At 40.5% G+C, this 13,645-nt stretch overlaps 1 protein-coding gene across 2 annotated transcripts in view; it reads right to left on the reverse strand.

Annotated features, from left to right (window-relative positions):
• KDM5B (lysine demethylase 5B) overlaps positions 1-12,826 on the reverse strand; it is a 72,793-nt gene extending 59,967 nt beyond the window's left edge. The window contains exon 1 of one of the 2 annotated variants that reach the window (XM_007481160.3): positions 12,147-12,826. In XM_007481160.3, the coding sequence (XP_007481222.1) occupies positions 12,147-12,362 (216 nt within the window). In that variant the 5' untranslated portion in view covers positions 12,363-12,826. The remainder of the gene's footprint in view (positions 1-12,146) is intronic. The other variant, XM_001364144.4, reaches the window with a different exon arrangement.
• Between the last annotated feature and the right edge of the window lie 819 nt (positions 12,827-13,645).

Genomic DNA, 13,645 nt, shown 5'->3' on the forward strand with positions numbered 1-13,645 from the left:
AGGTTCCGGAAAAGCTTGTCATAAGGGCTGAGCTGCAGCCATTGAAGATCCACCAAGGTTACATTAAGGAATACAATTCAAGTATATGGAAAAAAGCCTGTGCAATGGGCAAGGAGGCAAAAAATGGAAAAAACTTAAAAGTAGCAAATAGAGTACTTAGGCTGCATGTGACTATGGGAAGTATTAGTTCTGAAAAAATTCTTTTTAGTCTTAAGTGTATTATGAGCTCAATAAGCTATGGATATGACATGGAAGTCAAAAAGGTGAGTTTGGGCTGCTTTGAGACATTATTTCCAAGCATAAGAAGGTGATAGCCCCTTTGTATTCTACCCTTATCAGGCTTCAACTTGAATATCATGTATAGTTCTGGGTTTAAAGACACCATTTAACTTATCTACTAGTGGCGATGCAATGATCCAGAACTAATTAGTGGGACATATGAGAAATCGCTATCCACATCCAGAGGAAGAACTGTGGGAGTAGAAACACAGAAGAAAACCACTTGATCACATGGGTCGGTGGGACTATGACTGAGAAAGTGGACTCTAAAAGATCACCCTATTTCAAATAATAAGGAAATAGGTCTTGATTGATGGCACCTGTTGAAACCCAGTGGAGTTGTGCATCATATATGGGAGGGGGTGGAGGGCGGGGAGGGAAGGAACCATGGAAAATTATTCTCAATCATCTAATTAAATTTTGAAAAAAATAAAGACATCATTTAAGCTAAAGCTGTCCAGAGAAGAATGATGAACAGAACAGAATGGTAAAGGACACTGAGCCCATGTCATGAGATTTGATTAAAAGAACCAGGGATGTTTAAAACCTAAATAAAAAACTTAGATCATAAAGTCATGATACATGGGTAGAACCAGTTAGAAATGTGTGAACACTGCAACAAATCAAATTTAAACAATGTCAGAAGGGGAAACAGTTTCCTAAAATTAGGATCCTAGATCTAGAGGTGGAAGGAACCCCAGAAATCAATTAATCCAATATCCTCATTTTACAGATAAAACTGAAAACCAAAGAGATTAAAGAGATTTATCTTAAGTCATATAGGTAGTAAACATAAGAGCTGGGATTTGAACCCAGGTCCCCTAACTCCAAAACTAGCAAAAATTTCCTCTGCATCTCATTGGAGCACCTTAAAATTTCCATATTTAAACAGCTTAAACTACCAAAGGTATTGATTGCTTCAAAATACCTTGGTCAAAGAAGGTGGCAAGGATTGTTTGATATAGATATATAGATATATTTTTTAAACCTATGAACATGTAACAAAAGAGAAGTTGGGGACAGAAATCTGAATTTTATTGTCTGGAATAATTTCCAGTGCTATTAGTGTTTAGGATATTCTAGAAAGATGTATTCTAATTCAAAGACATTCATTAACTGAAAGGAGAAAAAGTTCACACCAAAATAAAGTACTCCAGAAGGGATGTTCTGTGGATTATAGAGCTCAGAGAAAGTTCCAACCAAGAATAAGCTTCCTAACACTACAGAGATAGTCAAAAGGGAAATTGGCTTGGTTCCCCTGATGAAGTCTTTAAGTGAAGGACAAATAACTATTTCCCAGCCTTCACATGTCTGGGTGTCTATCTCTCCACCTAGCTGTCACATACAGAAGAAGGGACAAGAATAGTATTTACATAGCGTCTGTCTGTGAGACAGTTGTCGTTTAATCTACATTTTGGAATTGAAGGTGAAGGGACTAGCAGCTCAGTCACTAGCTATTAAGTAGTCACACAACTAATGTCTAAGGCTGGATTTGAGTTCAGATCTTCTTGACTCCAGGCCCAGCACAGACACAAAAGGAGAGGAACCTCCAATGGAATTAGAATTACTCACTATTCCTCTCATCTAACTCATCCAAGTTCCAATTCAGTTACCAAGTCTAGTTGATTCTGCTTCTCTCCATTCACATGGCCAGGCTTCCTAGTCAATAGTGAACATATATTTTAGTCATGGACCATGCTGCCAAGAACTGTGCTAAATGCTGGGATGACAAAAGAGGCAAAAGATAATCCCTGCCCTCAAGGAGCTCAAAATCTCTCAATTGGTCCCCCCCTTCTAATTTCTCCTACCTTCAAATCCATCTTCTACACAGCCGGAACATTCATAAAGCACAGGTAGGTGGCTGGCTCTCTCTTACCTCACAATCTGTCTCCAATTTATCTTTTCAGACTGACTTCACCTTACTTATCACAAACATGCCTGTTTTCCCTCAGTAGAATCAAAGCTCATCCTTGAGGACAGGGACTATTCCATTTCCGTTCTATACCCCCAATACTCAGCTAAAGTCCTTAATGAATGCTTGATGGATTGAACTTGAGTTATTAGGATTATTTAGTCCAACACTCTGTGCCAGGTGACATACTAAGGCAGGGGATATGAAGATGTCCCTGCCCTTCTAATGAGAGACAACGTTCAAACAATTGTATGTATACACGCAAGTTACGTACAGAAAACATGGAGGAAGAGGAAAAAATCTGGAGAAGAAATACAAGCCTTTCAGAGGCTTTTATCCTCACTTTACAGGAGAAAAATTCAAAGAAAAAGTTCACACTTACCTAAAATTGGAGCTCCTTACAGGTAGAGCTGAAACCAGTCTTTTTATTCCAAGTTCAGGGTCCTTCATATGCTGCTTATCAAGTCAACAAGTTCTATTCTATGACAAACTGGGATAAGAAGACCTGGCTCTCAAGTGAAACTGAAAATGTAGAGATTCAAATGTACTCAGGTCAACTTAAGTAGCTGTGCAAAGGAGTGCTTGTCTACCAGACAATACAAAATGTGTACTGAACTCCACTTAAGTTTTTAAAGGTATACAAATTTTAGAATGTATGTCTCCGATATGATCTTGCCTTTCTATATTCTCCCATTTCAAATTTGGGTTAGATATAAATTGAATAAAAGGTAAATGAAGCCTAAATTTCAGGAGTACCATGTAAGATTTTTAGGGATATGGGGAGACTTGATTCTATAAAGCCTATCCATATTAGGCTAAACATGAAAAATCATTTGAAAATTCACTACCCAACTATTATTACCCCAAATCTGTCACCAAACACAAAGAACAATCTTTTCTCCTCCCCCTGAAACTCTGCAAAGTTTATGGAAAAATACCTGAAAATATCCTGTTGCTTCCTTCTACTTTCCAGGTAAAACTATTGCCTCTCCTTCCATCCTCTAGTGCATTTTTTATAATGCCATCTTTTGCATGTTTGTAAAGGAAAAAATGATCTACCTTTCAGACCTCAAGTAAGCCTCAGCTCAAAAAGCATTCTTAAACTACTATAAATTTTCACACACAAAAAAGAAAATGCATAAGAAAGTTAGGCTTTGGATCTTAATCCTTCTCCTATCACCAATTAATTAATCTGGACAACAGCTCCAGTTGGTGCCTGATCCTTATTTGCAGATGAAGGAGACTTGATCCAAGGTAATGCTGGAATTAACAGGAAAAAAACAAGGCCTTAAGATCTGCTTTTAAGAACCTGGCATTCCCCAGTCACCCTAGCTAGGGCTTCTTCAATTCCTGTAAATGTAGGTTGTTTTAAGTCATTGGTTTATGAGATTAATATGACAAAATGTTCCAATACAAAACACCACCACCACACTGGGAAAGGAGCAATATAAAAATCAAAAGGATTCAAAAGTTTATAATTCCAACTCAATCATTAAAGGACCTCATGCCTAATGGTTTCCCATTAGTAAGACTGTTGGCAGTCTCTAAACAAAATAGTAGAAAACTGCTTGCAAACTTCAATTCAACTACTTAAACTTCGTGTGGCCCCCCCCCAAGCAAGTCATTTGACCTGTCTTGGGACTCAAGTTAAATAAAATAAGGAAGGCTGAAACTTGATCTTAAAGTTTACTACCAATTCAAAATTCTATGAACCTAAAAAATAAAAAGAATCTTTCTAAGAAGTGAAAGTTATCCTTATAAACATTCTCTGTGTGTGTGTATATATATATATACACATACATATATATATATATATACTATATGAACTCTAAATAGAAATTCTATGACTATTGAAACCTGCAACAAATGTGTAATAATAAGTCAGTATAGCCTGTACTGTTTGCATTTGAGGGAGGCAAGGAATGGAAGGGGAGAGGAAAAAAGAGCTACCAAAACTCATATGCTGTCCAGAGACCAACAGAAACATTGACATTTCTTTAAAAAGATTATTTCCAGGTAAATCTGTAAGTTTTTAATATCCTAATAAGTACCAGAAACTAGGGATACAAAGACAAAAATAAAACAACCTCTGTCTGTCTTCAAGCTCACATTCTATTAGGAGAGTAATAAATAAGTATGTACTGTTTATGTGCAAACTAAAGGCATACCTTGAGAGGGAGCTGGGGGAAGGGAGATAAGGAATCAGCAAAGGCTTCATGCACAAGAAGGAAGTGTACCTGATTAAGTCTTAAAAGAAAATTAGGGATTTTAAGAGGCAAAAGTTGAGGAAGAGATATATCTCAGACAGGAGAAATCGTCAATGCAAAAGTACATAGAAAGAGAAGATGAAATATGTGTAAGAAAGGCCAGTTTTGGTAGGACATCACTGAGTGTAAAAAAAGAGGGGAAAAGCATATATGTTAAGGCTGGTAAGGTACAGTCAGGTTGTGAAAAGGCTTAAATGCCAAAGAGAAGAGTTTCTATATTTTATCTTAGGAACAAGGAGCCAATGGAATTTATTCAAGTGGAATGCCATGGTCAGACTGTATTTCTAGGAAAGTCATTTGAGATTTATTGATTATCCACCATGCTCAGAATATTCTTCCTTTTCTCTGGCTTGGAAGCTTTCTTTAAATTTCAGCTGGTCTTACTTTCTGCAAGAAACTTCCCCAATCTTCTGTAATATTAGCACATTCCCTCTAAGATTATATTTATGTGTAGATATATATCATATATAGATGTGTTTATATATATATATATATATATTCACACCTTGTTTGTACAGTTGTTTACACGTCCCATCACTGTCTAAGTCTATAAACTTCTTGAAAGCAAGGTTTGCCTTTGTATCCCTAGCACTTAGCACAATACCTTGCATATAGTATTTCTAAATGCTTCTTGATTTGACTTAATAGAATTTGGAAAAAGTTGAGGTAGGGAGCACTATTAAAAGGCTTTTTAAACAGTCCAAGAAAGGCTGAATTAAGGTGATGTAGCCCAGTCAAAGTCAACAGGAAATCTTTTGAGTATTTCACTTTTTTAAATTATCCAGCTCTACTTAAAAATATGCCTCTAGTATATAGGTTGCCCTAAAAGAACACTCAAAGAAAAGGGAAGCCTGGATAATCCCAAAGATAAAAGATGAGGAAAAGGAGAGAACATATGCCAATTTTCATTAAAGGAATTTTCATCCCAGTCAGGGTGACATGCTTATTATCTACAATAAGCTGACATGCAAGGTCCAACAACTGTCCTGAACACTATGAACTTTCTCCAAAGATAAAAACAATGGATACAGTAGTAGCTCCTAAGGCATGCATTCTTTATCTACTAAATATAGTAGACTCAATTCTCAATTCTGAAAAATCTTAGTATTCACTATGTAGAGAGAAGCAGCTAAGTGGCACAGTGGATTGAATACTGAGCCTAGTGTCAGAAAGATTCATATTCCAGAGTTCAAATCTAGCCATGTGACCCATGGCAAGTCATGTAACTGTTTGCCTTAGTTTCCTTATCTGTCAAATGGGGGAGGCGGAAATAGCAAATCATTCTAGTATTTTTGCCAAGAAAACCCCAAATCGGGTCATGCAGACTGAAACAACTGAACAAACAACAGAAAAGCAAAGCCGGTTTCAAGCTCTTTTTTTCCATGTAATTGCATTTGGCACCAAAAGACCATTTGCCCATCCCAATACTGCCTTCCTCCAACTCTCACACTGTCAGGAAGTGAGTTTCCAGTCAAGTTCCTTTCAATGGCTAAACACCCCCCCCCCCCAGTTCCATTTACTAAATAAATCTCAATACCTCTAATTTTAAGGAGAAATACAAAGCATCAAATCCTCTAAATTTTTCCTCTTCTGGCAGAGGGGGAAAATGGAGAATGTATTCTCCAATCTAAGAAACTACTATCTGTCAAAAAAAAAAGAAATCTTAGTATGAGTACCATCAGAAAAACCTATGGATTTAAATGGTGATGTTTTTCTTTTAAAGAAATTGAACTAAAACTCACATAGATGCACTTAAGTCAAATCTATTCATCATTGGTTCTAAACACCCCACAATTAATTCATACTCAGGTCACTGAACATAGTTGACAGAAGAACAAGTTACTATTAAAGGCAGAAATTTTTCAGTTAGGTAAAAGTCAAAATGAGTCATAGGATCAATTCATCAAGCATTAAGCTACTTAATACAAGACTGTGCAAGCAGAGGCACTCCTTGCCCTCATGAAGCTTAAAAGCTGTGAAATGTAAATCATAGGTTTCAGAAAGGGAAGAGACTTAGAAAGACCATCTAGTTCAAACCCTTAACTCATTACATATAAGGAAACTTAAATCCAAATGGCATTAAGTAACTTCCAGGGTCAAACAATAGGTGTCAGGGTCTGGAATCAAAGCAAAGTCTGATTCAAATAAAGTGCTCCTTACATTAACACTCTTTTCAAAATTTTCTTTAGTCAAAGAGCACAGTAAGGGATTAAATTAAAGGCACTTATTAAAACTAAAATGACTATTAAATTAAATTCTCCCATGTTAATCACTATTTTTCACCATGATTTTTTAAAGTACACAGAAATTTCATTAGATACCAAATCACCCAAAGCACTTCCTAATTTATAGATACCCAAAATCATGGAAGTGGCCCAAAGGAGTTTCAAAAAAAGAACAGTACAACACCTCAACAGTGTCTGGGGCTCCAGGAATCATTTGGGGGGTAAGGGAAATAATTCCTTTACGATGTGTATAAGTTCTGAAGTAAATTCCTGATTTCATCCAAAGCTAGGAGTAGCTCCAGAAAAGAATTAACACTATCATTTTGACAAGATGAAAAGCCAAATAATGAAATAATTTTAAAAACTCAAGGGTCTAAAATGTTGAGTTTAGTATATCACTTACTTCGACACAGGCTTAAATAAAAAATCTAGCCTAGTTTAGGCTAGTACAGGGACCAGGCCACATTCTATGGGCTTCCTTCAAATAGGTTTTTATCCCACCTCCAATGGAACATCTACATCAAATCAATCCACTGAAAGAAGAATTGCATTTTATTACCATGGTATCATAAACCATGCAAGTCTGCTGGCCAAAAGAATGAACTAGGTTCTGTACTTTTTACAAACAATTCCCAACTTTTCTTATCCAACTCAAGAGTGGTTCTACAGCTTATTTGATATTTGGTAGGTAGAATACATACAGGGACTACAAATATAAGGAACCCAATTTCATATTTATGGCTTTACCTCTTTAATTTTTTTCTTTTTGTTGTTCAGCTGTGTCCAACACTTCATGACCCCACTTGGGGTTTTCTTGGTAAAGATTACTGGAATGGTTTGCCATTTCCTTCTCTAACTCATTTGACAGACTAGGAAACTAAGGCAAACAGGGTGAAGTGAATTGAATTGCTCAGGGTCATACTGCTGTCTAAGTCTCTTAAGTGTCTAAAGTCTGATTTGAACTCAGGAAGATGAGTCTTCTTGACTCCAAGCCCCAATGCCCTACCCACTTGGCAACCTAGCTGCCCTTCCTCCTTTTCTCTAGAGAATCTTAAAGCAGTCTAAGTAGGCAATCAAGGTTGTATGGTCTGCAAAAGATCTCATTATAGAAAATGAGTCAAGTTCAATTTAAAGAAATTAGTAATTTATAATGAATACACGTCTGGTACTTTTAAAGAAAGTTTTATGAGTAGCAAATTTGTCTGGTAATACTTAGAAAATCCCAAATTTAATGGCTTCAAAAACCATCAATAGAGATGACAGAGGATTTGGGGAGTTAATTATTAGCCATTCAACTGGAAGTATTCAGCTACCACAGAACAAAAAGAAAGTGCTCTAAACCTAATTAAGAAACAAGGAACAAGTGATGCTACGGATTAATAATTTTCTGTAATTTTTTTTAACAGTTCATTGAGTCCTACATCAATGTCCAAAACAAAGAAGCAATTCAAAAACACTGGTTTTAACATGGAGGCACTCTATTAACAGGTTTGCAAATTTAGTTCTAGTTATTTGACCAATATGCTGTTTCACACACTGCATGTTTTATCAACAAATCATCTAAATATAGGAAAGGAAACCTCTTAAGGAGTTAAAGAAGGATAAATCTTTTAACTCATATTTGCAAAATTACCCAGAGGTTACTAGTTTCTCATTGTGGATCTTAAACAATTTACTTACAATTCTACTGGATGTTATTGTGACTCAAAGACCAATTGCCATTGGTAAAGCCAAATTTAGCCAATTCAATGACATGATAAATGAAATTCTTTAAAGATAGCCTCCTCCCCCAAACATAAATTGGAATACAAGGCCCTAAATAAACAAATAAAATGTTTTTCTGCCTGGCTACTAGGAAGAGGAGTATATTTCAAGATCTCTTCCCCCAGTTCTATGGGAAGCTACAATAAAAGCGCATTCTTAAGTGCTAAGGGTGATTCTAGTCTGTAGGCTCTAATACAAGAACATTCAAAATACAAAGCCAGTCAGAAATTGGTGACAATACAGTGATGCAGTAGTAAAGATTGTATATGAGCCATGGAACTCGGGAGGATTCAGAGGTTAAAAACACAAAATACACAAGCCTAAGGGGCAGGAAAAAATTCATTCAACTAGGCATTTAGAATCAATTCCATGATAAAGGGACACAAAATTGGCCTTCTCTTTCTCTTTCCTTCCTTTCAGAAAACTGGGGAGGAGAATGTTCTAGGTATCACCACATATAGGCAAAACAATGCCTTGAAATGCAGGTAAAATATAAGATCCACACAAATTATAATGACAAAGCATCCCCCTCCTCCCCTTGTTGAGCCAATCTTATATGTACTTACACATCTTTACCAAACACAGCTTTATTAAATTAGGGCTGTAAGATCTGAAACAAGCTTAAGAAGAAAATTTTTGGCCTTGGGGGTACAAATTTAGATTATCACTTATAAATCACTGTTCTCACCCACAAACACACACTCTGGCTGAAATCAATGGCAGATCTGGCCAAAATAGCCAATTTGAAGGCAGAAGAGATTTAGAATAACTTCAGCTAACTGAGTTTAAAACATCAATAAACATTGGCATACTGGTAAGACTCAATCATGCTTTATTTAGTAGTATCCAGCTTGGCTAACAGAAAACGTATGAATATGAACATGACATTGAAAATTAATTGGATGCTTTAGTGTAAGAAAACTAGGGAGGCAATAGATACAATTTTCTTTTTTTTTTTAACTATTTTAAGATAAATAAGAAGCATAAAAGCAGAAAATAAAGTTGGTTATTTCACACTATTGATATTGCTTAAATTATATGTTAATTTGTTTTTCTTTTAACTTTTCAACTAGACTTGGGCAAACATATTCAAAACCAGTTATTGGTTCCAACTACATCTCTACTTGAAACATTTTCATATATATTTCAGAATAATCACCCAATATGTGATAACTGAAACCTCACCACTCCAAAGTTTCCAGAAATCCAGTTCAAAGCCTTTCATAGAAGTTATGGCATTTGACTATACAATTCCAGTGACTTGAGGTACAAAAGAAATAACAAAAAAAATCATACAAATACTTTTTATTCTGCTCTTCTCCCCCACAAAAAGTGTAAATAACTATAACTCTGATACCCCATCCTTTCAATATTTCCTTATTTTCCAAAAGAACTATATATTTTAAAATATTGATGTCTACTATAAAGATTAATATGTTTATCTCCTATGGAAATATTTAGTATAGATTGTTTTTTCAACTCTCTGAAACCACTTGTTCAGTTATGCTTTCTTAATGAAACACTTTCTTTTACTAAAACAAAGATTGTTGGCATTTCTCAAGAAATCTTTGTTCCAACAAGATCCCTCTTCAAGAACTATAACTTCTGAATATAGTCCCTTTCTGTGGTTAGATTAACAAATTTACAACAAATACCAAGTTTCAATTTGGCACAGGAGTTTGTTAAACAAAGGAGTAAGCAAGCCCCCTAAGCATAAAGATGGGTTCCAAAAGAAAGGATTAGTTTACATTTATAAATTATTTGTGCCTCCTAACATCCTTCCTCAGGCTGTATTCCTCTCTATACAAAATGGTGGCCATCATGTTTAACATTAAGGGTAGGAAAAGACAGTAAGATTACATTTTGCTCAACTTTCCATTTACATGTGAACCAAGTTGAAGGAAGAAATAGCCAGACCAAACTAAGGCAACCCAATCTTCAGGGTTCAGAAAGATCAGAAAAGAAAAGGCAATAAAAGGCTTTTTTGCCCAGCCATGGTAGTATATTACAATGCCAACATGGAGGACAACACCCAGGAACCCAGCAGTCTCCTCTCATACAGGTCTCTTCATAGCCTCTCATCATTAGCCACTCACATATTTGGGTCCCAAAGAATTTGCCCAAGGTAGTAGCTTTGTGACTATTAAAAGAACTGCACGATTTATATTGACTCTTTCTATTACAGTTTCTTATAGAATAAAAAAACCAAATCAGCAATGAACCAGTTTTGTTTTCTTCTCAGGAATTAAAACAATGACTTCAACAAGATAGGTCTTTTGTGGGCTTGGACAGGACTACCTGAGCTTTAAAATTCACTTCCCTTCAATCCCCAGAACCCTTTTTCTTGCCCACTCCACTTAGAAAAAATACATCCTCATTTCCAGGATATTTCCTCAACTGAAATGAACTATCCAAAAATTAGGGGTGGGGAAAAAACAGGTATTTCAACTTCTTTTAAAAACTTGAGCAAAAGAAACTATTGAAAATGTGGTGGTGACTTTATTTTGGCCTTTTGGGGGGTATGGGGGCGTTTTTTCCATGTCCTGGTCATCCTCAATGACCACTAACCCTCCTTCTCCCTTTTCTAATAAACATCTTTTCAAAGCATAGTACTAGGCAGAAAGAGGGAGGGACCAAGAAGGGGAGAGAGAGGAGACCCTCCTGCTCAAAGACGTCATTACAAAGAGCTGAGCTTTGGTTGGGAAGGGGCTGAGAGGGTGGAGGATGGGTGGGGGCGAGAAATAAACAAAACAAAGCAGATTCTCCCTCATCCTCCAATTTGGGATAGGCTGATTCGGGGGAGGGACCTGGGGAGGGGGAGGGGAGAGGGCCCTCTCCACAACCGCAAGAAGGGCAGTTGGTCTCCCTCCCCCAACGGTCCCAGCCCCTCCAACCGCCACTCTAGGATAACTTAGTCTAGTCCCCCCCCCAGGCCAGGGAGGGGAGGGGGCATAGGAAGGGGGAGGGGTGCACCCAACTCTTTCAGGGGTTTCAGGCTTTCTTCATTGGACGTTGCAGCCGTTAGGCCCCAAGTCTGAGTCTCCCACTCCTCCCACACAGTTGGGGCGGGGCCCCCTTCAGACTTAGGACCCCCCGCTACACCGAAGAGGCAGAGTTGAATTTAGGGGGGACCTATGGTCAGATGTTGCCAAACACGAGGGCCCTCGAAAATGAAATGGGGTACCCCGCCCCAGGAGCCCAACATTGAGGAGAGTAGAGATGGGGGCTCAAAGCGCCCCCACCCCAAAACATACACACGTACACACACACACGCGCACACACATACACACGCACGCAGCCGCGGTCCGCGGAGCCCTGGGCCGCCTCGGGCGCAGATAGGGGGCCGAGGCCGGGTCCGGGGGCCCTGAGGCGGAGTGGGGCGCCCAGGTGAGTGCCGCCCCGGGGCCTCCGCTGCCGCTGCCGCCACACAAAGGACCAGGGGCTCCCGCCGCCATATTGAAAACTTTCCTCCTCGCCCCGACTCCTCACAAGTGCACCCCCCGACCCGCCCCGGCACCGCCGCTCACACTCACATGCACACGCGCGCACTCGCACACCCCCCGCCGCGTCGGAGGGCGGCCGTCAGCCCCAAGCTCCCCCTCCGCCGGCTAATGGATGTCGGCGGGGCCCCGGCAGCCGTAGCCGCCGCCTCCGCGCAGCCCTCCTGGGCCTGTCCTCGCGCAGTCGCGGGTTACTCACCGGGGGCGGCCGCACCTTGCAGATGCCCGTCTGCTCGGCGATGGGCCGGATCTTGTGGATGAAGGCGAAAGGGTCGGCGAACTCCTCCCAACTAGGCTCGAACACTGGGCACTCGGGCGGAGGCAAAAACTCGCCCAGTGGGCCCGGGCCGGCGACGAGTGCTCCGGGCGGAGACGGGCGGGGGCCCGCTAGGGGCAGCGCCGGGGCCGGCTCCATCGGCGGGGGCGGCGCGGGACCGGGGGCAGCAGGGCGCTGGGGCCCGAGACCGACGGACAGAGCGCAGGCGAGACGGCAGCGACTGGCACGACTGCCTGCGAGAGCGCAGTAGCGGCGACACCTTGAGCAGCAGCGGCGACAGCGACAGCGACACCTCCAACACGAACCCCCGCGAGCAGCAGCAGCAGCTCGACCGCCTCGGCCAAGGTTTTCACCGACGCCGCCGACGACTACGACGACGACGCCGCCGCCGCCGCCGCAGCCGTCGTCGTCGTCGTCGTCGCCGCCGCCGCCGCCGGTTGTACGCCTAACCGCCGTGCACCTCCGCCGCCACGGAGAGAGAGAAAGGAGTCCCACGGCATCCCCACCTCCCCCAATGAGCTGTACAACCCCGCCTCCTTCCGTCCTCAGAAGGGCGGGGCCACGGAAGGATGGGGGGGGGGGTGCAGCGAGACTGTCATCCCACTATCTTTGTAAGGGATGGCAGGGGTACCATCTCCTCTTTCTCCCGGAACAGCAAAGCCCCTCTTGGCCTCCTGCTGCTTTCTAGAGCCTTCTCGAGTTGAGTAATAGGGAGCTAGCCCTAGAACTCCTTCAGGATAAGACCTTGGGCGAAGCCAAGCCTCCTCCAGTGGTCTGACTGGTTCTTAAATCCGAATTGTATAGCTCTTTAAGGTTTACCAAACACTTTCTTCTCAACAGCCTTGTGATAGAAGCAGTTCAGGTATTATTGTTCCCATTTTACAGATGAGGAAACTGATTCATTGTGTACAATGGCCCGTCAATGAGCAACTATTTGAATACTCAATAGAGGTATTAAAGAGACTGGAGACTAGACCTGTGCACTCCTTGGGCATAAATCACTTAATCTCTGGGCCTTAGTTTCCTCCTGTGTAAAATGAAGAGGTTAGAATAGATGGCCCCTAAGGTCCTTTCTATCTCTAAATCTAAGCTCCTATGATATCTCGAGTTCTTTTTCTGAAACATGCTGCCTCAAGGGCAGCCCCAGGAAGCCCCCCTCCCAAGGCTTCCAACTCCAGTCTCACATTTCTGATCTCCTTTCTCATGGCTTAGTGCATATGCTTTATGCCAGATCACCAGTGCTCTTGAGACTGTCTTCTCCATAAGAACAGGGGCACTTTTTTATCTAAAGTGTCATAAACCTCTAACTGCTTCCCTTCATTGAATTTGAATTTTTAATTTAAATCCAAGGTAGGACTTAGCTTAGGAGAAAGAGTTCTATAATGTACCCGGTTCTCTTACTGGCTCTTTGCTGGGGAACA

Source organism: Monodelphis domestica, chromosome 2 (assembly GCF_027887165.1).
Source record: "Monodelphis domestica isolate mMonDom1 chromosome 2, mMonDom1.pri, whole genome shotgun sequence".
Taxonomy (NCBI): Eukaryota; Metazoa; Chordata; class Mammalia; order Didelphimorphia; family Didelphidae; genus Monodelphis; species Monodelphis domestica.